Here is a 27,478-nt window from a genome sequence, read left to right on the forward strand (position 1 = left end):
TAAACTCTCTATGGGGAAAAGGCCTATCTAGTCTCAAGGTACCAGCACAGAATCTGCTTCCTTTCAAAATTGCCCTTTACCTTTAGAGTTAAAATCTAATTGAGAATAAAAATTAAGTGTCACTATTAAAAGCCCTTTATTGAGTTCCAATAATGTCCCATAGCACCGAGGACACAAGGCTAAGAACAAGTTATCACAGCCTCAAGTACTATAACCTCAAGCTGCTGTGTGATGGGGGTGGGACCACATACTTAGGCAAGTGCTCATACCCAGGTCCCACGGCTTGCTTGGTTGTGAGACTCACTGTGAAGTCACACATGTTATTGTGTGCTTGCACACACCTGGCTGCAGTGTGTCAGAGACACTTGGTTATGGTTCCTGGGATTTCAAACAACAGAGTTCACAGCCATCCCCAGGCAATCGGGCTCAGGGCCTCACAAGGACAAGGCAAGTGCTCTCCTGCTGAGTGACTTCCCAGGCTGTGGAGAGTCTTTCTTATAAGAAACTGAGCATCCTAGTCTAAATCAGAGGATACAGAGCATGATTTTGCTGACTATTTTCTAAATTCTCCTAAAATGATACATAATGAGTTGAGTATCATGCTTGGATGCATGGAGAGATGCTAATTCATTCTACAGTTGATACCTGAATGTACAGTAGTCTAATCTGCTTGCTGAACATCTATTTTTTTTTTTTTTTTTGGTTTTTGGGTCACACCTGGCGGCGCTCAGGAGTTACTCCTGGCTTTGCACTCAGAAGTCGCTCCTGGCAGGCTTGGGGGATTATATGGGATGCCGGGATTCGGACCACCATCAGTCCTGTGTTGGCCGCGTGCAAGGCAAACACTTTACCGCTGCGCTATCGCTCTGGCCCCTGCTGAACACCTTTTGAGAAAAGCCTGCTGTAGAGGAATACGTAGAACATTTTAAAAGGTGTATATGTCCACTAGTAATTAAACTATAATAAAATCTTAACAATAATCATTAAAAATGTAAAAATGCTCTGGTTTATTTTTATTTTTATTTTTTTCTGGCCACACCTGGTGGCTCTGTTACTCTTGGCAGCAGATGGGATGCTGGGAATCAAACCCAAGTAAGCAGTAAGCAAGGCAAACACTCTACCTGCTGTGCAATCACTCTGGCTCCCCAGGTACTGGGTTGAAATCATTATTCTTTTTTTAAGTTTTAGTACCAGGGATCAGAAATTGTCTTTTAAAACTCAATGGCTTGCTTTCTATAAGACCAACCAGGGGTTTGATACCCAGCATTTCAGATGGCCCCAGGAGTAATGCCAGGTGTGATTCCAGAAAGCAGATCTAGAAGTAACCCCTAGCATTTTGGGGTGTGGCCCCCCAAAAAACAAAACACAACAAAAAACCAATCAAACAGGTTTTTTTGTTGTTGTTTTTGGGCTACACCCAGTGGTGCTCAGGGGTTATTAATCCTCTCCTTGTGCTTAGAAATCACTATTGGTGGACCTGGAGTGGTGGCACAAGCGGTAGGGCATTTGCCTTGCACAAGCTAACCTAGGACTGACTGCGATTTGATCCCCCGGCATTCCATCTGGGCATTCCATCCGGTTCCCCCAAGCCAGGAGCTATTTCTGAGCGAATAGCCAAGAGTAATCCCTGAATGTCACCGGGTGTGCCCCGCTCCCCAAAAAACAAAACAAAACAAAAAAAGAAACCACTACTGGCAGACTTGGGGGACTATATGAGATGCCAGGGATCAAAACAGGGTCAGCCACATGCAAAGTAAATGGCCTAGTTTCTACTGTGCTATTGCTCCAGCCCCCAAAAAGTTCTTTTCATCAAAATCTGTAATAGTGAACAACTATATATTGCAATAATTCTCATGTAGCATTATCTATCAGTTTCTACTCGAATCATTTAACAAATATTACTTTCTTAAATCTTTAAAGCCTACATTATAGGTTCTCTATTCTTATTTACATATATAAAACAGAAGTTTAAACTGGTTTTAAGGTTAACAAGTATGTCTAGTTTTAGGCCTGGAAAATGACTCAAATGTTAGAGCATAGGCTGAAGTAGTCATGAGGACCGAGTTCAAACTCCAGCACCAGCCCCAGGCCTATGCAAAAGTAATTAGCTGTGTTTTCTCTTCAGTTTTCTCTATTTTGATCCCAACAACAACAACAACAAAAATCTAGTATTAGGGCCGCAGCATTAGCACAGCAATAAGGCAATTGCCTTGTACACAGCCAACTCAGGAAAAACCAGATTTGATCCTGGTATCCCATATGATCCCCAGAGCCTGCCAGGAGCTATTTCTGAGCGTAGAGTCAGGAGCAACCCCTGAGCACCAATGGCTGTAGTTCAAAACAAAAACAAAAACAAAAACAAAAACAAAACAAAACTAGTATTACCAATTTTTTGTTTTGTTTTTTGGGTTTTGGGCTATACCTGGCCACACTCAGGGGTTACTCTCGGCTCTGCTCTCAGAATAGCTCCTGGCAGGCTCAGAGGACCATATGGAATGCTGGGACTTGAACCTGGGTCCATCCGGATTGGCCATGTGCAAGGCAAATGCCCTACCACTATGCTATCACTCTGGCCCCTATTTTTTTTTTTTTAATAAAAACTTAAAAGGCCATTTGTGCAAGCAAAGTCTCAAGTTTTGGGGGTGTAAAGGGGAGATACTGATTCTGCCTCAAGTCCACCAAAGTCCCACCTACTACTAGGGGTCACAAGGTCCTATGATCAAACTCAGGACATGTGTTATACCAATTAAGCCACATTCCTGGCCCTCAACTTTTGAAGAAGACCCTCATATTTATCAAAGACTTCTTCCCGGTAAGTTCTCCCATTTTTTTTATTATGGATATATTTAGGCATGGTTTTAATTTCTTGTTTTCTCAAAGTTCTATTTGTTGATGTAGTCACCAAATGCACATTATTTTCTAGTGAGAAAAATGTACTTAGCTTTTCTTATTTAAGTCCATGTCTTTTACCCACACGATTAACATTCTTTCCTAATTAACAACTTGTAATGTTCTTTTAGAAATACTCATTAGCTCAATTTCTCAAGTAATTTCATGCCATACAGCTTGTTTTCTTTTAATCTATGGCCATAGAAAGCTGTGTGAACTGTGGAGACAGCAGATTCCTGAGCTCTCCCACAGAAGTTCTCTATCCCTGAAATGCTCACACGCTCATGTTCACCAACAAATACAGGATTCTTTTCCTCATTTTACTAGGCACCACTACCAGTAATGTTCTGCCTAGCAGCGTGGGCCTAAGGGTTTGATGCTTGGAAGAAGTGGGGAACTAGGCCCAATTCCCAAAGTGCTGCTGGTAAGATGGGTCCTTCAGTGCTGAAGACTGAACTTGGGACCTCACACAGACCAGACATGTTTTACTATTTTTGCTATCTAGCTCCTTTTGTCTATAACACAAAATAACATGCTGTGCTAACTTAAGACTTTTAGTATTAGTGAATAATGCTAAGACAAGCCCTATGTCTCAACAAGATGCAGGTTAGTGCTTGTTGAACAAGCTGAACTTGAAAATAAAGAATATTTGAAAGTTTAAAAAACACCGCCCAATTCTTCATTGCAAATATTTCTATTCAAATGTGATTGCTTTAATTTTTGTCTTAGTCTAATATTTAGGAACTGAAAAGGCAAGTTAATACAATGATTAGAATCTGTTATTCAAGGAGTCCAAGAGCAAGAATAACTTTGAAAGCTGGGACAGGAGCTGGGCTCAAAGCTCAGGTACAGAGTATAGGTGGGTAGTAGTCAGCTGAGTAATCATATATTCACACTCCTATCATCTGACATTGGAAGGAAAAAAAGCGTCTTCAGCCTCATCTATTGCTCTTTGTCACTAATTCTGAATGCTTGGTTTCCTTTTAATAATAAATGAAGAGCAACATTAAAACCAGTTCTCAAGTTATACCTCATATATTATTACTATAGGTTCAAAAGAAAAACTAACCCCGTCACATTCCAAACACTAAAATAAAAACAAAACAAAACCAGGTGTTAAGTCTGGAAGACAAACATGTAGTTTCAGAAATCGGAACCAGAACGGTGTACCTTGTGCCAGCATGTGAAACTCCAGGAACAGGGCTATGTGGTAAAGTTCCATGGCCTCCTCCGCCCGGGTCATGTGTGGCTTCCCCGCAACAAGAGCCTGGACCTCACTGAGGCTGCCCACCGAGGGGCTGCAGTGCAACACGGCAAGGTCCACCACGTCTGTGTACATACAGTGCAATATCACTTTTGCGTATTTTTTTGGTATGATGGTCTCATCTAATATAATTCTCGTGGGAGTCCTCAGAGTTCGGTCTGTGATTTCTTCTCCAGTTCGTATCCTCCTTTGCAATAAATTTCGAAAGAAAGGGGATCTGGCTGAAATAATTGCTTTGTGAGCTTTGAGCTCTTCGTCTAAGCAGCTCTGATTTCCACCAAAAGCTTCAACAAGTTCGGAGTCTGAAGAGAAACTAAGGACGACATCGTAGTAGCACATGTAATCAAAGAGCCCACGCATATCTACATCAAGGGGATTTGGTGTTCCAAACTCTTCACTCAGCTGAAGGAGGATGTCGACATTCTGAAACCTTGAGTCCTCCATTCCAAACTCTCCTGTGTAAAGATAGTGGAGCAAAGCAGAAAACATGGGCATGTCTATACCAGCTGTACTGATGTCCATGAGGATCTCTGCCCCGTACTCAGGCGAAGAAGAAAGCAATGTTTTAAAAAAGGGGCACCTTGCCGCCAAAATGGCACGATGCACAGGAAAGCAAGTCTCTTGAAATATTAAGTCTACATCAGTACAGTACTTGTACTCATAAAGATCGGCCATATCTTTCTGCAGTGTCCGAGCTTCTGGTCGAGCCAAGCTGGCTTGTAGAGAAAGTTCCTTTAAGGCTGAAGTTCCCTCGTATTCCTCCACTAACGCATTGACATCTCTCACGTCCCATCCAGAGAGGAGTTCTCGCATCTGCTTGGCATGGTCAGCAGACCGATTAGATTTTCGGCGTTTAATAAACTTCTTTTTGAGGGTGGCAAGGCCAGAGGTTCTCTTTTTTTTGTCTTGTGGTTTCTCATGGCCATGGTCAAGGCTATATAACTTTGACTCACAACCATAGCCTTGCTGAGAAAAAGATGATGTCCCTAAAAGGGAAATTAAACAAATGAAAAGGTGTTTCATTTTCTTAATATTCACTTTCAAAATTTTCTTTAACACATGTTTTAGACTAAAATTTTTTGAAACAGAATTTACTTTTTTTTTTTGGTTTTTGGGTCACACCCGGCGGTGCTCAGGGGTTACTCCTGGCTGTCTGCTCAGAAATAGCTCCTGGCAGGCACGGGGGACCATGTGGGACACCGGGATTCAAACCAATCACCTTTGGTCCTGGATCGGCTGCTTGCAAGGCAAACACCGCTGTGCTATCTCTCCGGGCCCCAGAATTTACTTTTTAAAAAATAAAATCAGACTAAAGTTTAACCATTTGGGGGTTCTGTTTTGCGGTTACAGCGGGTGGTGGCTTTGCACAGCTCAGTGCTGGGAGAAGTACTGTCACTCCTGGGGGAACATGTGGCATCAGGGACAGGAAATCAGCCTTTTGCATGTCAAGCATGCAGTCTAGCCTGTTGAGATGACACTGGTGGCAAATAACTAAGTTTTAAATGAAAGGCAATCAAGAGACAGAATATTATTATTATTATTATTTTTAATCAGACCCAGCAGTGCCCATAGATCACTCCTGGCAGTGCTCAGGGAAGATCATTCAAGGTACCTTAATCCCTGAAGATTATTCTTAATTTTAAAACAGCTTTTGAGGGGCTAGAGCAATTGTACAATGGGTAGAGCACTTGCCTTGCACAAGGCTGACTCAGGCTTGATCTTTGCAGCATCCTATGTGGTTCTCCAAACACTGATAGGAGTAATTCAGGAACTGTTACTCCTGAGCATTGCTGGGAGTGCCCCCCCCCCCAAAAAAAAAGACAAAACAACAAAAAAGCCTTTTTTTTTGCCACACCCAGTGACACACAGGGGTTACTCCTGACTCTGCGCTCAGAAATTGCTCCTGGCTTGGGGGACCATATGGGACTCTGGTGGATTGAACCACGGTCCATCCTAGGCTAGTGCAGGCAAGGCAGACATCTTATCGCTTGTGCCACCACTCTGGCCCCACAAAGAAAGCCTTTTGATGGTCATACATCAAACAGCACAGCTGCTAATCATGGAATTTTAGGAAATAGGAATATTTGTGAGTCATTGTATATGTATTATATATATATATTATATATAAAAGTTTATGTGCAATTTTGAGATATGTATGTATACAGAGGTGGCAAAGAGATTTTTACCCTCACTCAAAATGGCAAAATGCAATATGTGTTTAATATATTATTGTTAAAATTATATGCTTTTGTGTGAGTGTTTGTTTTGGCAGGTCACTGCGTGGTGTGGCTCTCTGACTCTCACAGTTTAAAATTTTGGCTCTTTGTGTGGAACTTGTTCGCCACCTCTGTATGTATAGATGTATGTCTTTTTTTTCTTCACTACTTCACAGCTGCCTTTGTTGGGTAAAACTAATCCAAGACACAAGAAACATCTTTTTTACAATTTTTATAGCAATGGAGATTGCTGGTTTGCATAAGGTAATTGGTAATTATGGTTAAGACAATCAAAGAAGTTGATTCAACTATGCTAGAGTGATTTGATCAGGATAAAAGCCATAATAAACCAGATTTACATTTGTTGGGAAAAATCTGGACACTAAATTATTAGTGTGTAAGAATGTCACAATTCAATATTCTGTTCACCAGCAAAGGTCAGTGGAAACGCATTTTTTTCATATGTAGATTTAAGAAGGCAATGAACTTAGCAGGTCAGAAATATTTACCTATGAAAGTCTGCTGGGCTTGAGAATTTGCCCCTACCCTCGGGGAACATGAATGAGGATAGTTAGATGCATTAGCACCCATCTTCTTCAGTCACTCAGACCTTCCATCTGCTGGTTCTTTAGAGCACAACTCCAGAGGCCTCCACAGACTTTCAACCCTGGATCCAGCAGCCTCTCTTCATCCATTTCTTGATATAAAACAAAAATAATTTTATTCATTTTTTCAAGTGTAACTCAAGCCATTCAGTAAAAAGGGGAAGAAACTACTTAAAGTTGCTTTAATTTGCAATAAATAATGACTGTCAAATTCACAATTTTAAATGTAAAAATTTCAGAAAATGCAAATAGGTTTGAATTATAGTTCAGTACTAGCAATTTTTTTCTTTTTATTGTTTAGCATTTTATATATAAAAACTTGCAATTTTGAGTCATAAGATATATCAATTACATACATCCTAAAAGAATAAAGAGTAATAGATTAATGTAAACACAGTAATTAGAATAGTATTTTATTTAAAGCACAGGGTATATGAACTAAAAAAAATATTTTCATGTTTAAATCCTGAGAGAAAAGTATCTGTCATAATAATGTATCACTTAACATTTTAGAAGCTAAAACCAGACTATACAAAGAGCAGATAAGTGTCCAGTTTGTTGGTTTACTAATTTAAAATTTGTTTAAATTGATCTTTAATTTGCATAATTAGGCAAGTCACTAAAAGAATACTAAAGGAAAGGTGGGTCAGTTAAAATCAATTATCTTTAGGCTGTGTTTTGTAGTAATTTTTAGAAGTCATTATGGAGACATAAAGCAAAAATTAAAAAAATTATCCTCCCTCAAGTTTATAAATAAAAGTATGGCTTTCTATTACCTGAATTATAACAACATGGAGAGGGCATTAACAGTAAGAGAGAAATTTTAACATTACAGAATAAATTCCACACCATAAAATCTCAACTTTCAGAACTGCCTGGGAGATATATGTGTGAAAAGAAAAGAACAAAACCTCCTATGAGAAATGATTATGAATAAGTCGCTATTCCATCTGCATATATACAATTTACCTAATTAAAAGGGTTCAAGAGAACTCTCAATTTAAAATTCACTTTTGGAACTGTTAGGAAAACCAACCAATAAGAATAGTCTAGCCTCCTAATGAAGAACGAAGTGCTTTAACAAATAGTTAAAACGATTGCAAAAACCTGCTGGAACAGAGAATTGTGTTAAGATTCTCATAGTTTATTTTCAACTCTGTTACTGACACAGCATAATTGTAGGAATTCAAGTTTAAGAAACTCAGTTTGGGGCCGGGGAGGTGGCTCAAAGTGCTGGACTATATGCTTACTTTGACTACAGAGGCCAGATGTTCCACTCCTAGCACTGAATCAGAGGCACCCAGCTAGGAGTAAGTAGCTCCCAAGCACCTCTGAGTGCACCCCAACACCCACTACTCAAAACCAGTTACTTGAAAAGGCAGACATATGAAAGACAGACAGACAGATAGACAGACAGACACACACACACACACACACACACACACACACACACACTCACTCACTCACTCACACACAACCAGTTACTTGGAAAGGCAGACACAAACACTCCACCCTATCCACCCACCCACACACACACTACTTCTACTAGAATTCAAGAGGAGCCAGGAAGTCTCCTAATTAGATTTTATGGGGAAGCAGCACTAACCTCAAACCACTCACACAAATTCAGACAAGCAAATTTCCTATCTGCAAATGACCCTCTTCCCCTAGGAGAATAAGCACATTGGACTGCTGACAACTTAAGTCCCAGAGACTTGAGGCAGCAAGTGTTGCCTCATGACAGTGTTCTTTGAGTACCCAGCAAGGAATTAAATAATTTAACTCACTACTTTGGAACCATTAAATGGTCCAAAAACCTGCTTATTCCTGTGTTTTCTCTGTGCCCCACCCCTCCCAGCAACATACAGCTCTGTTGTGCTCAGGGACAATATGCCATGCTGGGGATTGAACCTGAATACAAGGCAAACATTTTAACCCTATATTATACTCTTTGGTCACCCCAAAAGTCATCAAAAAGCAGGATAGTGTAAAAAAATATTAGAAATGTAGAAAAGGCTTTTTACCTTGTACCCACCTCTCATGCAGCCTCCCCCCCACCCCCCGGTCCCTAAAAATTCCATTCTTATTGTGCATACATCTTGGTTTTGGGCTACACCTGATGGTGTTCAGGGACTACTCTCATCTCAGTTCTGTGCTCAGGGGATGCTTCTGGTGGTACATGGAGAATTATGAGATGCCAAGGATTAACCAAGGCATCCTGCATAAGCTTTGGCCTATTGAGCTCAAATTCATTTTTAACATTGTTGATTCTTATGAATTAGAAACAAAATTTGGGCCCGGAGAGATAGCACAGCGGCGTTTGCCTTGCAAGCAGCTGATCCAGGACCAAAGGTGATTGGTTTGAATCCTGGTGTCCCATATGGTCCCCTGTGCCAGCCAGGAGCTATTTCTGAGCAGCCAGCCAGGAGTAACCCCTGAGCACCACCGGGTGTGGCCGAAAACCAAAAAAAAAAAAAAAAAAAAAAAAAAATTCCTATACTAGCTTCAGTTTAAACATAAAATCAGCATGCCAAATCTTAGTTTTCAAGTACTTGGGGCTGGACAGAGTGCAGCGGGGTAAGGTGCCTGCTTTGCACACAGCTGGCCAGGGTTTGATCCCTGGCACTGTATTTGATCAGTTTCTGAGCACAGCTAGGAGTGATCCCCAAGCACAGCCAAGAGTAAGCAAGCCCTGAACTGAGTATGGCCAAAAAAGCCAACATAATAAATAAAAGTTCCAAGTACTCTCATGCATTTTTAGTGGTTCTTTAAAAGAAGCCAAGTTTGTGGCCTCATTTACAGGTCAAATCCTATTCTTAAAGATTTATTACCTGAAACATATAACTGACACGATTCTATTAAGGAAAATCCAGAATAGGTGCTGGAGAGCTAGCACAAGGGTTAAGGTGCTTGTTTTGCATATTTTATATAAAGCTTTTATAGCAAATTAAGAAATAGAAAAAGACTTTGAGAGAAGTGTTTTGAACATGGATTTAATGAAGACTAATGAAAGTGTTTCTAAAGTTCACTCCTAAAGTTCACCCCCTTTTGGGGGGGGGCGTGAACACATCTGGCTGTACTCCTGTGCTTCTTCTAAATTCCTGTGAAGTCATACTGTATCTCACAATGCTCAGCAAACAATTTCACTTATTTTATAGGTTACCCAACAATATGCCAAGTAGAGCACAGTATTGTGTCATTTTGTCTAATCCAATCTTTATATGACAGAACTGAGTCTGTCACAATTTAACCTCTCCAGAGATGTTCTCATCCAGGCAAGCTTTCTCTGTCTCCTATACAAAACAGAATAAAACTCAAACTTTGGGTAATATAACAGATAAGGGAAGGAAATGAGCAGACAGTGGGGTGGGTGGGACTAGATACACATGGTCCTAGAAGGTCCAAGTTCAATCCTAGGCACCAATGGCCCTCTGAGCACCATAGTGAGTGACTCCCAGAGTAGCTCCAGCACAGTCAGGTACAGATAGCCCAAAATTAAAATCAAGCAGGGGCTGGAGATAGTAGAGGGGTTAAAGAGTTTGCCTTGCATGTAGCTAACCCTGGTTTGGCTGACTCAGCTGACCTATGAGGTAAGAGGAAGAAATACTGAAAGGGAAGAAGAAAAAGAAAACAGAAAAGGGATAGGAAGAGGAGAATCAAACTCAGCATGATTTATAGGATACCCTTTGCACCAGAACTTCAAAGAAATGGAGCTACAAAACACGCTTTGGAAGGATCTGACCTTTGCCATAAAGCTACTTTCACTGCTTTAAAGAGAGAAAACACTGGCATCAGGATATCCCGGAAAGAGCTCTCTGGCTGCTAATTACACTGACGTGAAAGAAGTTACACTAATTTGTATGAGTCTTTCATTTCTGTAAACTAAAACTTTATTTTCAGAACCTGTGAAATAAAAGAGTTGAAAGAAAGGTCCTAATGTTTAAAGAAACTATAATGACATACTGATTTGGAAAATGATGGGGGAAAAGGATTAATATTTAACTGTAGTCTGTAGAAAAAAGGGCAGTGACTGGACTTTGGATTTTACGTTTTCCTCTTTGTACAGTGAGTGGGCACGTGCCTTGTATGGTCCCCTGAGCCCACCAGGAGTGATCACTGAGCATAGAACCAGGAATAAGCCTTGAGCACTGACAAGCATGGTACCAAAATAAAACAAATAAACATGTTCCTCTTAATCTGATTACTAGAATAACATGGGAACAGATGAACATGAAAATTTGTAACAACAACTATAGGAACATTTCCCTCCTGTCAAATCTAAAATGATCACGTGACATATCACTCAAACTAGGAAAAGTAAGATGAGGAAGAAATGGGATGCTAGAGTGATTAAAACACAGATAGCCCAGGTCTGCTCAGGCAAAATGGGAAGAATGGCTACCCTGTCAGTCAAAGCTCACATTTTCACAAAAGCTAAAAATAAAACAATATTCAAATGGGCAGAGTCCTGCTCCCGCAAAACAACAACTACAACACTAAGTTTTAATTTATTTTATGGTGAGTGAGAATGCAGGGTCCAGCGACAGTAAGTGAAGGCCAGAATTACTGCGTTCTATCCCTGATACATTAAACAGCCACAAAACAAAGAACCAGTTAACAATGAATCCGAAGCTAAGTCAGCAAAAAGACCCTTGTCCTCTGGAGGCACCTTCCCAAAAGATAAGACCAGACAGAATGGGATTTTAGAAAGTCACCAAGGAAGCTCCTGTCTTTCTAGGTCATCTACTGTGGAGACAGGTTACCCCCACCCATACCACAAGCTCTATTCTTTCCAATGACAGAGCAACAATGATACTGAGAGCAGCAATTCATCATAGAAAAAGAGTCATGTTCCATTAAACATATTTATTAAGGCAAAGAAATCAAAATCATGAAGATGGGCAAGGTCTTCTTCAAGGTTATTTTGATCAACTTTTATTTTGTGGGAGCTATGCACAGTGGCACTCAGGGGTTACTTACTCATGGCTCTTTGTTCAGAAATCACTCTTGCTAACCTCAGGGGACCACATGGGATGCTGGGACTAAATCCAGGTCAGCCCATGCAAGGAAAATGCCCTATCTGCTATGCTTTCACTCCGACCCCCAATCTTGTTTTTAAAAGTGATTATAAATCCAAAGTAGTGGTGAATTAGATATTTGAGACGTTAATATGCAGAATAGAGAACTCCTAGGTCTGAGAGGCAGTATAATGGGCTGAACGCATGCTTTGCATGCCAGAGACCCACCACCATAAGCAATTAGTTGGCTAAGAGTAGTCCACAGGGTGTGGTTAAAATGAGGGACACACACACATACACACATGCGTGGCTACCCCCAACACACCCATACACCCACAACAGGCTTATACAAGGTGTGTTTCCCTTGAACACACAACTTTTTCTTTCTTTTTTTTTTTTTGGTTTCTGGGTCACACCCGGTGGTACTCAGGGGTTACTTCTGGCTCTATGCTCAAAAGTCACTCCTGGCAGGCTCAGGGGACAATATGGGATGCCGGGATTCAAACCAGGATCTGTACTGTATTGGCCATGTGCAAAGCAATGCCTTACCGTTGTGCTATCGTTCCGGCCCCAAATACACAACTTTTTATGTCTGTTTGCTTGCTTGTTCTTCAAGCCCATATTCTCTTTTGTACATGTATTACCTCTTTCTCCCTCCTCAGATTTAAGTAAGTAAGTCTCATTCATTAAAAACTATCTTGATTCAGGGGCTGGGCGGTGGCGCTAGAGGTAAGGTGCCTGCCTTGCCTGCAGTAGCCTTGGATGGACCGCGGTTCGATCCGCCGGTGTCCCATATGGTCCCCCAAGCCAGGAGCGACTTCTGAGCGCATAGCCAGGAGTAACCCCTGAGCGTCACCAGGTGTGGCCCAAAAACCAAAAAAAAAAAACCAAAAAACAAAAAACAAACCTATCTTGATTCAGTGGCCAGAGCCATAGTAGGCCAATAGGGCACTTGCTTTGCACATAGCTGATCTCCCAGCATCCGATATGGTCCCTAACAATGCCAGGAGTGATGTATAAACATAGTGCCAGGAGTAACCCCTAAGCATAGTCAGGTATGGGCCCCAAAACAAAACTATCTTGCTAGGAAACAAAAACAGAACAGAATGCCTGTGACCCAACAGCTAGGTTTTTTTAATGGTGAAAATATTCACATGAATATTGCTACAAGGAAGGAATATATGGTAGTAGTATATGCAGAGATGTCAATAGTCCTTCAGTAACACCAATCAAAGCCACGATACACTTACATGGATGACAATAAAAAAGGAAAAAAAAAAGTGCTAGCAACCATGTGGAAGAAATTCTTTTCATTTTCAAATAAATCAACCTCGAGGAAATTAGGGCACCTACGTGTCTCTCCGGGCAATTCTCAGGGCACTGAGCTGGCAAATCTACAGATGGGCTCAAGGATGTGATCCTGCCAGGATCTTTCAGCATCAGAGATGCTCCTGGCCAGCCTAGCAGTGCTCGGTGGCAGCACAGAACAAGACAAGAACCTTAACCCCTGTACTACCTCTCAGCCCTGTAACAAGAATTTATGTTTACTGCTTATCTAGCTTCTTGGCAATATTGGTACACAGTGACTAGATAAATGATCCATAAGGCCATCAGCTACTGAAGTTTGGAATAAGAGGCAAGGACAGCTGAGTCACTTACCCAAGGTCAGAGAGCTGGTAAGCTGCAGAGCCAAGCTTGGAATTCAGGCTCTCCTATCTATGAACAATGTTATCTTTGCATTTTTTTCTCCTAAAGGTTTGAAAAAAAAAATGTCTAGAGCAGACAAATATAGCTCCGTTTCAGAAATGGGAAGTGAGCACACACCTAACAGTGTTACTTTTGGCACTAAAAGGATCTCTCAGAGGAACAGAAAAAAAAGAACTTAACTAAAAAAGATCCTAAATATTTGCAAGACTCCTAAATATTTACAGTTAGACCTCGCCCAGTTTATTGACAGCAGGGTGACATTCAATGTCTGATTCTTCTACTCCTCCACTCTGGGAGCTGGGAGCACTGCCATGTCCAAGGCAAAGAGATGGGCCTGGTAATCCAGCTGCAACTGCATCGAGAGCAGTGTTTTCTAAAACAGGAAAAATCCTAGCTTCCTAGTTTAAAACCAGACTCTTAAGAATATAATTGTATCAAAAAACCAGTATTTTAAATTTTCAATGAAAATGTGTATATATATATATAAAGGGGTACGGTAGTAGCCTTAAAAGTGGCTAGTTTGTGCTGGAGCGATAGCATAGTAGGGCGTTTTTCTTGTACACAGACAACCTAGGTTTGATCCCTGATATCCCATATTGTGCCCTGAGCCTGCCAGAATCCAAATGCTCTTTCTGCACTCCACACTAGTGACAGAAACACTGCAAGCAGAGCTATTCCAACGCAAATACACAATCTAGGTCCTGCTTATGCAATGTGAAGTCATCTTAAACATGAGTTAGTATTTAAGACCTCCATAATAAAAAATTAAGATACTTCTTGGTAAAAATAATAGGAAGTTTTTGTTACAGAACACACTGTGAATACTGATGGAAGATCAGCAATGAACTGGGGAAATGGTTCAAAGGGTTAGAGCATATTCCAAGCATGCAGAAGCCTGGCATCACAGAGTCCAGCAAGCACTGTGCTAAGAGTAGCCCCTAAGCATCACCAGGTGTGCTCAAATGAAAGATCAGCAAAGCTATAAACCAAGAAGATAAATTATGGGTCAATGCAGGTGGGAAAGGCCTAAAAAAAAAGGGCTTAAATTCCCAGAAAGATATCCATCAAAAGAAAACATAATGCAAGTAAAGCACAAATAAGACAAGGCTCCACTACACAATTGACATGTAAAGAAGGCTCAAGTTTGATGCCCAACTATGACTCTCTGAACACTGCCAGAGTGGCCCCAGAAATACTGGACCAAAGCACTGAATCATCTGGCCCACAAAGCTGAGTCAAATGGGAGTGGCCCAGACAGCCTCTCAACACTACTCAGTACATAAAAACCAGATTAAAACCCAGCCACACACTAAAGATTTGTTTTAAACAGCAAGCCTTCAAATAAGATCTTTTAATTATCAAGATGATACAGAATAAATAAATAATATTCTGGCCATCACTAGATGAAAACCTAGGTTTGGCCAAAAAGCATATGAAAAAATGCTCTAACCACTAATCAGCACATAAATGCAAATCAAAACAACAATGAGATATGACCTAATATCAAAGAGGCTAGCACACATCATAAAGAACAAAAAACAACTAGTGCTTGGAGAGGTGGGAGTGGGGGGGAGAAAGGTTGTCAACAGGTCAAGCCTTTCTGGAAAATAACATAGATATTCCTCAAAAAACTAGAAATGGAGCTTCCATTTGGCCCACAATTCCACTTCTTTGAATATACCCTAAGGACCCAAAACATAATGCAGAAAAATCATCTGTGTACCTTGTATACCCCTATGTACCTTACAGCACTCTTAACAATAGCCAGAATCTGGAAACAACCCAAGTGCCCAAGGACAGAGAACTGGATGAAGAAATCATGGTACATAAATATACAATGGAATAATTTGGCCTTATGAAAAGACAAAAATGTCTTTTCTTGCTGAAACTATCCCTGGCTCTGCTAACAAAAAAATATGCAATTTTCTGCTGCATGGTTAGATATGGAGAATGCTACATGGATGGAGCTGAAGAATATCATGCTGAGCAATGTTGGGGGGGGAGTGATCTGACTTAGGGCCAGGATGATAGAACAGTGAGTAAGGCATGTAAGGTGCTTTGCCTTACATACAGCTGAAGCAGGTTCAATCCCTGGTATCCTATTTGGTCCCTTGAGCCATCAGGAGTAATTCCTGCAGAGCCTGGAGTAACCCCTGAGCATAAAAGAGTGTGGCCTACAAAATAAAACAAAATAAATAAATAAATAAATAAATAAAGATCTCTCATATATGGGCTATAAATAAACAGCATGAGAACAACAAATACCCAAAGGAAATAGAAATGAAGAACCTGAGAACTGATTTCCAATAAAAGCTTTGCAGGGAAGGAGGAAGAACAGGATGGGGGAGCAAAGGGCAAGGAAGAGAACAATGGCGGTTGTGGTGGTGGAGTAAAGTGGTTAACCAGAAGGAAAGGGTGCTGAAAAAGGTCAAGTTATGTATTTAGCCCTATAAGTAACAGCACTGTGAGCCATAGCACCAAACATTTAAGAAGTGTCCATCCTAGGGCTGGAGCGACAGCACAGAGGTAGGACGTTTACCTTGTACGTGGCCGACTCAAGATGTACTTGGTTTTGATTCCCGGTGTCCCATATGATCCCCCAAACCAGGAGTGATTTCTGAGCACATAGCCAGGAGTAACCCCTGACTGTCACTGTGTTTGCCCCCCCCCCCCCAAAAAAAAGTGTCCATCCTAAGAGACAGGCTGGTGAGTGGAGGGAAACTGGAGACACTGGGGGAGGGAAGTGGACACTGGTGAAGGGACTGGTGCTGGAACACTGTATACCTGAACCTCAATCAGGAATAACTGTAATCCATGGTGAATGAATAAAATTAAAAAATTAAAAACAAAATCCCAGGTTTATTATGTCATTTTGCTTAAAGCCATAGTTTCCAAAGTACCTCCTGGTGTGACTGAGAATTTACTGCACTAATTTTCACTTCCAGAGGTAACATTCTGATGAGTATTATTAGCATTTGTCTGAGTATATTATTTCTGAATGTCTCTTCAATGTTTGCAGAAGATAAATGCAAAAAGAAGCAACAAAATGAAACTGCTTGTTCTTAATGCTCACAGCAGCTCTTCACCTAACCTGGCTTCCCTGCCACATTAAGTGGCACAGAAGTCATGTCCAACTCTTTTCCAATCCTCAACCAAGAGGATCTGCTAGTTGCTTGCACTGTCAGATAAAACATCAGCAAGACCATTTGAATAACTTATTCACTGTGCTTTTCCAGGGGCTTATGCTAGACTGGACATCTCACAGCAATGCTGAGACTACCTGTGGCTCTGTGCTCACTCTTCTGATTATGCTCAGGGGACCATATGACTATGCTCGGGGGACCCGGATCTTAAACTGAAGTCAGTGGGATATAAAGCAAGAACCTTAACACCTGTACTATCTCCCTAACTCCTTAATTAAGAATCTTAAATTCAGAATGTTAAAACTGAGATTCATTGTACTGAGAAAAATAGACCCTAGAGAGAGGCTGATAATGTCTTCTATGTAGTAATCACCACTGGAATGTTTTGTTAGCAGGAATATCTTGCAGCATTAATCATCCCACAAATCTATAAATATATGTCATTTCTAGAATCATTAACAAAATATACACAAATGTTACCTTAAAATATATCCATGCTACTTTTCTTTCCAGTGAAACATCTAAAACCATTTCTTGCAACAGACAAGTCTATTTTATTTCTTCAATGTTTCCTTATTTATGGCAGGAGAAAGACATTATAATTGGTAGGGCACTTTCCTTGCATGCAATTGATCTAGCTAGCTAGGATCAAACCTAGCTAGCATGCATACATATGGTCCCCAAGCACCAGGGGCAGTGATCCCTAAGCAGAGCCAGGAATAAACCCTGAGCACTGTTGAGTGTGACCCCCAAACCAAAATAACCACACCCACTTCCATATCTCCTGTGGGCCATGGTCTACCCTCCTACAAGATTTGCTGGGTGCAATCCTAGAGACCTCAACATGCCAGAATGGGTGAGCCAAGGGCCCAAGTAAGACTTAGGTCTTAAAGAAGGCAAAAATGTAGCATACACATACATTCAACCTTAGAAAGAAGAACTGGGCCAAAGAGGCAGCTCACAGGGCTCGCACATGTGAGACCCTGAGTTTGATCCTTGGCACCACATGCTCTCCAAATACTGTCAGGCCCTGAACATCATAGAGTCTGTATACTACTGGGAGTGGTCCCAGCCCACATACATAGAACACTTCCTTTGCTTACCTACTAACAAAACAGGTTAAATTAGAAAATACTTTTATCTATATTAAATAAAGCTATTGTGTTTGTTTGGTTATTTTTGGCCATACACTGTTTGGATAAATCCTCAAAAATGACCAAAGCAAATTTTCCATTATCTCTAAAGAATTTTCTCACATGAAATTTTCCTATACATGGATGAACATGAAAACTATTATGCAGAGTGAAATAAGTCAGGGGGAGAGAGATAGACACATAATAGTCTCACTCATCTATGGGATTTAAGAAAAATAAAAGACAGGATGTTAATAATATCCAGAGATGAAGGCTGGAAGAACCAGCCCACAATATGAAGCTTACCACAAAATGGGGTGAGCAGTTAGAGAAATAACTACACTAACAACTATCATGAGAATGGTAGTGAGAGAAATAGAATCCTGTCTCAAAGAAAGGCAGGGGGTGGGGGAGGTGGGAGTTGGGTCATCAGTGGAAGGACGGTTACACCGGTGACTGAAACCCAACTACAAACATGTTTGCAATCATGGTGCTTAAATAAATATATTAATAAAAAACAAACAATCAGATATCCAGTATAATAAAAAAATTCTCTCACAGCAGCCAAAATAAAATAAAGAGTGAGAGTCAGAGGTGGGGCAGCTGTGACACCAAAGATGGCATCTGCAAGTAAAGGTGTCTCTTCCCTGCAGGGCCTTGGCACAACAGCTCTTCTGATGAATGCAAGAAGGACACAGGAGCATCTTACTCCATCAGTTTGCCATCGGGCCGCTTGTGGTTAAAGACTGTGTCAGCTGGGCACCAACAATCAACAACCAATAGGCACCACGTTATCCAAGCTTTGATGCCAGTCGGCATGGTTCTTGTACTGAGAATCAAGGAATGATCCCAAGAGCTTTCAGGCCCACTCCACTAGAGCTCTTAGAACCATCAGGGTCACTTCACAGGCATCTACTATAAACCTCATGAGTTTCTCACCAACAGGACATCAGATCACTCCTCTCTACTACACAATATCCCTTTCCTTAACAGCTTATTGTGTCCAAATATGACAACACCATTATTGTTAGAGCCCACATTTAGAGATGAACTCTTTAAGCCTGAAGAAAATGAATTTCTTCTGCTTGAACAATCCTCTCAGTTCATGTGCTTGGGCAACACCATCACCTTGGGCAATGCTTATGAAATGCCCAAGTCTTTTCAGATCAACAGGAGCATTTGCTTCAAAAAACATGCTCTCACAGGACCGAAATCATCTCAGCAGTGTCAGAGTCCTGAAAGTTCTGCTCTGACCCCAGAGCATTTCCTGAGGGAGAGAGCAGGCCAGAGCTGCAGTGGGACACACAGACAGTAGCTCTACAGTGTCTCTTCTGTAACCTTCAGAGCCACAGCTGCAGGACTGACTGGGCTGTTTATTTTATCAGAAACTTCAACACTAACATGAATTCAGGCATACATGGATTTTATAGACCAATATTTAAATAAGTTATCTAAGAATAAAAATGGCAGCACTTAGTGTAAAGTTTTAATAAAAACTGTTAAAATGAACCACATTAAAAATGTTTTGAGGGCTGAATATGCAGCTCAATGGATAGAGCATTTGCTTGCAGGTGTGGAGGCCTGATTCAAATTGGAACAGACAGGGAAGAAAGGGGGAGGGAAAAGGTAAGGGAGAGGGTGAGGAAGAGGGAGAGGGAGAGGGAGGAGAGGGAGAGGGGGGAGAGAGAGAGAGAGAGAGAGATAGGTTTTACTGTTTAACATTAGCAATTTGAGTCAATTTGAATTTAATGCAATTTTTACGTATCTATCCAAACATAATGACTTGTGACAGGACTATGAAGGGCAATAATTCCCCTCCATACCCACACATTCCTTTTGTATTAAAAACATAGATCATTTAAAAGATGAAGTGATGGTATAGTGGGTAGAGTGTTGTGCACTTGGCCAACCCAGGGTTTCTTTGAGTGGCAGGGGCCACTCCATACCGTTCCCTGAACTCTGCTGGGAGTAATCCCTGAATGCAGAACCAGGAGGAAGCCCTGAGTACTGCTGGGTGTGGCTCACCCCCTAAAAAAGAAAGAAAAATATAATTGATGATTTCGTTTTACAAATTTTCCCATTCCCTCATTTTTACTGCTCTTGTGATTAGGAATCAAACATATTTGGGAGCGCTCCCAATTTAAAATGTGGCATTAGCTGGCAGTTTCCAGCCCTGTCTCCACCTTCTTCCCACATAGGGTCTCAATGCTCACAAGTTTGTCAGACTGTTAGCCAGGGGTTGTGCCCTTTCCTCCTAAAGCTCATGCACAAATTGCAGCGTTTGCTAGAAGTCACATACCTAAGCAGATACACATACACATGAACACTGCTTTAGCTGTGGTGTTCAAGCACCTCATCTGCACAGGAGACACGCTACACTGTCACAACACCAGAGCCCCAAAGAGCAAAGCTCTCTTGCCTGCAAGACATGTTGGCCATAGAACCATCTGCAGGTACCCTAGTTTTACAAAATTTAAGAAACAGAGAGTGGAGACTTGTTTCAGGGTGGATGGGTAAAGCTGCTGTGGTAGAGATACGATGGTCTATGCAGCCATAATGGAAGATGGAAGCCTACAGTTTACTATCACATGGCTGGAACTAGAGCCTTTCATGCTGAGCAAAGTAAACTGCAGGGGGCCCGGAGAGATAGCACAGCGGTGTTTGCCTGCAAACAGCCGATCCAGGACCGAAGGTGGTTGGTTAAAATCCCGGTGTCCCATATGGTCCCCCGTGCCTGCCAGGAGCTATTCCTGAGCAGACAGCCAGGAGTAACCCCTGAGCACTGCCGGGTGTGACCCAAAAACCAAAAAAAAAAAAAAAAAAAAGTAAACTGCAGGGAGAGGGAAAAACACAGAGTGCTCACTCTCATATGAAGAATATAAGGGGATATATAAGGAGATACAAATGGCCAACAGTGGTGCAGCCTGAGAGTCAAGGGGGGAGAGACCTAGACACATGGGTGGAGGGATACTGACACTCCTACAGGGATGTGATGTTGAAACACTGAGTGCCTGAAGCTTATTACAAACAGTATAATAAATTATGGGGTCTAAATAAAAATTGACGCAAGCTTAGAAACCTTAGATGAAAGTGAAAAGGAAACATAATTCCTAAATAAATCCTTGGTGCTGAGGTCGGGAGGTGTCATCAACCAGGGGTGCATGACTTGAGTTCAGCTGCAGCATGACATGGCTCTAGTACTCTCTACTATGGCAGGCCCAAGCATCAAACCACCTACCCTGGTTGGCAAATAATGCCTAAAGTGACCCCAGGGTCCCCAGAGCACTGCTTAGGAGCACCCCATTCTTGATTTTAATACCTAATTACTAAATCTCTAGTAAAAAGTGACTCTGCTCTTAAGAACAATTAACTAATGTAAACAAAAGGCAGATTACACTAGTAGGTGCCAGCACACTGTGATACCTTTCAAATACTTTCTCTGCCACAGTCCCCTCTGCGCCCCACAACTGCGATTTTATAACACTAAAATGTAAGTCACCTAATTTTTGATAAAGGAGCAAGAAATCCTAAATGGAGCAAGGAAGCCTCTTCAACAAGTGGTGTTGGCACAACTGGTTAGACACTTGCAAAAAAGCAAACTCAGACCCCCCCGCCCCCAGCTAACACCATGTATGAAGGTAAAATCCAAATGGATTAAAGGTCTTGATATCCTGAAACCATAAGGTATATAGAACAACACATAGGTAAAACACTCCATGACACTGAGACTAAAGGCATAACAGCACTCTCCAAACAAGTGGAAGCAGAAATAAACAGATGGGAATATATTAAGTTGAGATGTGGGTATCCCCTCCCCCAACTCATCTATCCCACCTGAATTCAGAACTGCCCACACCTGGAATGGGCGGGTAGAGGAGTCTGCAGGGGGGAGAGAGGGGATAAGGATAGTAAGAGAGAGAAGCACAAGAGAGCCATTATCATCAGAGATACAGCATCAGATTCAGCATCAGCAATTCAGTATCATCAAAGAAGCAGCAGCAGTAACATGACCAAAGGGAGTTAGCCTGGAAGCCAGTTAGGAAGCGAGGTAAAAGCAGCTGAAAGGGAGACAGAGGTCGAGAGAGCCCAGTCGGAGTAGAGAAATAGCTGTTAGGAAAAGGTTTAGTATAAGAGGCCATGTGAGGAGATGTGCATGGCAGTAGGGACTGGGAAATAAAGCTGGCTGACTCCTGGAACTTCATCTGACAGCTTTGTGAATCTCTCCGCCCTCACCGTGCAACCTTCAGACCCAACAGACTGTAGGGGCTGCGGTAGCCGGGTCAAGCCCAGAAAGGCCTCACCACCTTAGCACTGCTGGGTGTGGCCCAAAAACCAATCAATAAATATAAAGTTAAAAAAATTAAAACGTTAGCTGTAGAGGCTGGAGCGATAGTGCAGCAGTGGGGTATTTGCCTTGCATGCAGCTGACCCAGGACGAACCTCAGTTCAATCCCTGTGGTCCCAAATGATCCCCCAGCCTGCCAGGGACGATTTCTGAGCATATAGCCAGGAATAACCCGAGCGTCACTGGGTGTGGACACCCACTCCCCACACACAAAGAACCTGGTGTTCATTGTGGCCAGCGTGATAGCATAGTGGCAGGGAATTTGCTTTGTATATGGCCAACAATGAATTGACCAGGGTTTGGTTCCTGCATCTCATATGGTGGTCTGAGCCTGCCAGGAGTGATCTCTGAGCACAGAGCCAGGAGTAACCCCTGAGCACAGCTAGGAGTGGCCCAAAATATCAATCAATCAAGTTAAAAAAATAAAGAAGTCAGCTATAATTCAACTAATTCAATGGTGGGCAATTCTTCAATTTTTAAGTTGGCCTTAAATGATTTAAGAAACTCTGGGGGCCGAAGCGGTGGCACAAGCGGTAAGGCCAATAGCCTAGGACAGACTGGAGTTTGACACCCCTCATCCGTATGGCCCCCCAAGCCAGGAGCGATTTCTGAGTGCATAGCAAGGTAGTAGTCTCTAAGTGTCACCAGGTGTATCCAAAAAGAAAAAAAGAAGGGGCCGGAGAGATAGCATGGAGGTAAGGTGTTTACCTTTCATGCAGAAGGTAATCGGTTGGAATCCCAGCGTCCCATAAGGTCCCCCGTGCCTGCCAGGAGCAATTTCTGAGCACGGAGCCAGGAAAACCCCTGAGCACTGCCAAGGTGTGACCCAAACACCACAAAAAAAAAAAATTTACACTTGAATTAACCATGCCTGAGAATATTAAAAACACCCTGACCGGCCCGGAGAGATAGCACAGCGGTGTTTGCCTTGCATACAGCCGATCCAGGACCTGAGGTGGTTGGTTCGAATCCGGGTGTCCCATATGGTCCCCCGTGCCTGCCAGGAGCCATTTCTGAGCAGACAGCCAGGAATAACTCCTGAGCACTGCCGGGTGTGTCCCAAAAACAAAACAAAAAAAACACCCTGACCATATTAATCTTTTTTAGTCTGATAGAAAAGTAATCTCATTATTTTAGCTTTGTTAAAAAAATTTAGTCTAAGTTGTTTGACCATCTTTCAATCTAGCTGATCTTTTTATTAACTTGTAAAACTTTCACATTAATGCAAACATATCAAGAGAGAGGAACACACATTAGTTTTTTAAAATGATGATGGCCAGAGAAATGGTGCCAAGGGCCCAGAGCAGGCGTTGTATGTAGAAGGCCTGGTTTTAATCCTTGACACAGTAGGGTCCCTGAATACTGTAGGAAGTGATGCCCTTAGCACAGAGTCGAGTAGGCCCTGAGCACTGCCAGCTGGGGACCCAAAATAGAAAACTAAACAGAACTGGAGCTGGAGGATAATTCAGTAGGTAGGGCATTTGCCTTGCAAGCAACTGACCCAGGTTCAACCCCCAACATCCCATAGCATCAGGAATGATTCCTAAGTGCAGAGCCAGGAGCAACTCCTGAGTACAGTAGGGTGTGGCCCCCAAAACTAACTAAACATATAAATAAAGAAGGGTTCATGGTATAAATGTTAAAATTTAATGTAGTCAACTTTTGTAACTTCTGAATTTTATGCTTTTCGATGCAAATGTGTTTATACCAGATAAAGCACATATTAATCTATAGTTAGGACAGTATGTATTTTTATATATTTCATGTATTTTCAAACTTGTGTTATAATTTCTGAATTAGACTATGTAAACATTCTTCAGAGCAGAAAGATGACAACAGTTAAAACATTTTATAGCAACTATTAATTTTTGAATAATTAAAAATGTTAAGACCAACAACAACAACAACAAAAAGATCTAACCTAGCTTTTGGTCTACAATCTATTCAACAAACAAGATCTCCAATTCCAGAGGTCTGACTGAGACAACCGCAAGTGAATGGGTCTTCCAGAAATGTAAAGGAAAGACTCTGTCCCAGGCTCCATCCTAGAGCAACATAATGACCAAGAACACCAACTACAGAAGTGAATTAAAACGACACTGAAGAAGCAGAACTGGAAGAACCACAAAGAAAGCCTTCATCATTAGCTCCATTCCTTGAGCTGCACAGTCACCAAGATCTCTAGATACAGAGGACTGATTTTACCATTCAGGATGAAGCAGAAGCCTTCCATACACCACAAAAGCACCGAGGGGAAAGTAAATAATCATGCAAGGAGTCTATAGTTAATCCTATGACAGTATACTTCAGGGATGGAGAAACCCTGTATCTCCTAGACCAAGGGAATTCTCTCTATAATATTCCCAATAGTTACTGTGCCTATGCAGGGGGAAAAAGGAAAAAAAAAGACACAAAATAATCATTTTTCCACATATATATTTATTGATTGATTTTTTTTGACGTCCTTATTTTGGTGTAGATATTGAAGTTGATGTCTCTTTTATTTTATATTATTTTATCTTTCTCTTTCTTTTTTGCACTCCAAAATGATTTGAATTCAGTACCGAGACTATTGTGTGGAGCTTCTCTTTATTGCTGTAGGGCTCACTGGATATTTAATTTGACATTTATTTTTGTATTGTTATGGTGTTTCAATTACCTTTTTCAAGTCCTCTCTCAAACTGAGACTGATAGCCACTAGAAGAACTCCGCCCATTTTCAGCATATTTTTATTTATTTTTTTAAATTTTTCTGCTTAATCTTTACCTCATTCTATTGTTTTTCTTTCCTCAAACAAAACCACATAACTCGATTTATCTACCTTAGCCTCTCAAATAGAGGGAGAAACAAGGGAGGGCACCAGGACCAAACAGATGTATGATCACTGATAGTAAGCTAGACAAAGAGGGGACAACCTAGTCTAGCAGCCTGGGGGGTGATGGTGGGGGATATGGGTTGCAGAAAGGAAATGGGGAAGAGGGGAGAACAAATTTGGTGGTGGGTATTCCTCTGATTCAATATTAATATGTACCTAAAATACTAATGTGAAAGATATGTAAGCCACTATGATCACAATAAAAATTTTAAAAAAATTTAAATCCTAAATATAAAGATAACTAAATTACATGTGTTGCTTGAAACAAAATAAATGTGTTGTCAGACAAATGAAGATTTTTGGAGATTAAAAAAAAATATTAGTCATTCCATCCAAATATCTTTGTGGAAGCTATCCCAGGCATCCAGGGTCAGAAATCATGGCTATTAACCTTCATCCCTCTCCTCTGCATCATACAAGGGTTACCAATTCCACTACAAACAACTTAAGAGCAATTGTTTATTACCCTTTTTCTGAATTATCACAAAAAATCATATTTTGACTCTACTTCCAGTTCAATTGATCTAAGGCACTATCAAATTAATCTAATAGAGGTTCCATCAAGAATACAAAATAACCCTTGGCCTCAGGGTACAGTGAGGAAGGAAAGAAATTGAGTGGAGGTGAAACACAAATATGAAAGGATGGGAACCAGGGCCAAGAGGTCTTAGGTCCATAGGTGGAGATTAAAAACACACACACACACACACACATACACACACACACACACACACACACACACACACACACACACACGAACTAAATAGCCAACCCAAAGTCAACAACAATGGAATAAAAAAGACCCAAACTCGGGCCCGGAGAGATAGCACAGCGGTGTTTGCCTTGCAAGCAGCCGATCCAGCACCTAAGGTGGTTGGTTCGAATCCCGGTGTCCCATATGGTCACCCGGGCCTGTCAGGAGCTATTTCTGAGCAGACAGCCAGGAGTAACCCCTGAGCACCGCCGGGTGTGACCCAAAAACCAAAAAAAAAAAAAAAAAAGACCCAAACTCTAACAATCTGAACTATAAATGAGCCTGTTATACTGGCAGGTTCAGGGGCAAAGGATGGTGGTATGGGATACATTCTGGGAACATGGCAGAGAGAATCGATATTGGTGATGGGATTGGCCCTAATTCATTGTCTATCTGAAACTCATCTATGAAGGACCTTGTAAATCACAATGGTTTCAATTTTTTTAAAAAAAAAAGGGCCAGTAGATAACTAAAAGGGCTGAAGTGCATGCCTGGCATGTATGATGCCTGAGTTTAATACCTTGCAGCACATATTCCCTTCCAAGTACCACAGGTATATCCTGGTGCCCCATAGTACCATTGGGATTGAGCAGCATTGTATGGATGGGTGTAAACAACAGGACCAAAATCATCATGCCAAGTATTGCTGGAAGAATGCGCCCTCTCTGCAAAGAAAAAGAGTAAAGTATACATTTCAACCGCAAGTACCATATCCAACTTTTACTCTACAGATATTCTAGAAATTGAATTCTATCAGGAAATGAGAGAACGGAAGATAAATCCTGGCTAGTTTTGAAATAGCACTTGCTACGGTACAATTTTGTAGAATTAGTCAACAAGTAAATATTTGAGTACTATGTGCCCTATGCTAAGTTCTGGGGGTCACAGTCATAAACAAAACAAAATTTCATGTTGCCAGTCAAGTGAGAGAAATGGACATTTAAATACATAACCAAAACTATTATATGCTGGGATAAGTAAGGGGAATAGCATAGACTGCTATGAGAAAGAATAAGTAGAGTTGATTGACATCAGTAAGCCCCTTAGACATAAAGAACACACACAGGTTTAGGGAAGATGGCCCAAAAGGCCAGTGTGCAAGCTTTGTATGCAGGAGTTCCAGGTTCAATGGCCAGAACCGCATGATTCCCCAAGCCTTGCAGAGAGGGGCCTTTGAGTATCAAGCTGGTAGCAGGCCCCCGAATTACTGAGCATAGTCCTAAACCAAAGGAAAAACAAAAAAACAAAAAGAGAGCATACATGAAGCCAGAACAATAGTACAGTGAATAATGTGTATCCCATATGTTCCCCTGAGCCCTCCAGGAGTGACTCCTGAATGCAAAGCCAGGAGTGGTTGAGCACTGCCAGGTGTGGTCCCAAAACCAAAACCAAAAAACCCCCAAACCATAGAGCATACAGAAGAGAAATCTTAAATAATAAACACAATACAAACAGAAAAAATGCTAGCCATTGAGAAAGAAGTGGCAATGATAGGGTGTTGGGGGAGTAAGGCACAGCAAACTTGTGGC

General features: G+C 41.4%; 1 protein-coding gene across 2 annotated transcripts in view; it reads right to left on the reverse strand.

Moving 5' to 3' along the window:
* BTBD7 (BTB domain containing 7) overlaps positions 1–27,478 on the reverse strand; it is a 95,491-nt gene that overhangs the window by 48,403 nt on the left and 19,610 nt on the right. For both annotated transcript variants that reach the window (XR_007493794.1, XM_049769863.1), the window contains exons 2-3: positions 6,879–7,066; positions 4,060–5,139 (exon numbers count right to left, since the gene is read on the reverse strand). Coding sequence is in view for 1 of the 2 variants with exons in the window: in XM_049769863.1 (XP_049625820.1) it covers positions 4,060–5,139; positions 6,879–6,960 (1,162 nt within the window). In the remaining variant the exon portion in view is untranslated. The remainder of the gene's footprint in view (positions 1–4,059; positions 5,140–6,878; positions 7,067–27,478) is intronic.

This window comes from Suncus etruscus, chromosome 3, assembly GCF_024139225.1.
Source record: "Suncus etruscus isolate mSunEtr1 chromosome 3, mSunEtr1.pri.cur, whole genome shotgun sequence".
Taxonomy (NCBI): Eukaryota; Metazoa; Chordata; class Mammalia; order Eulipotyphla; family Soricidae; genus Suncus; species Suncus etruscus.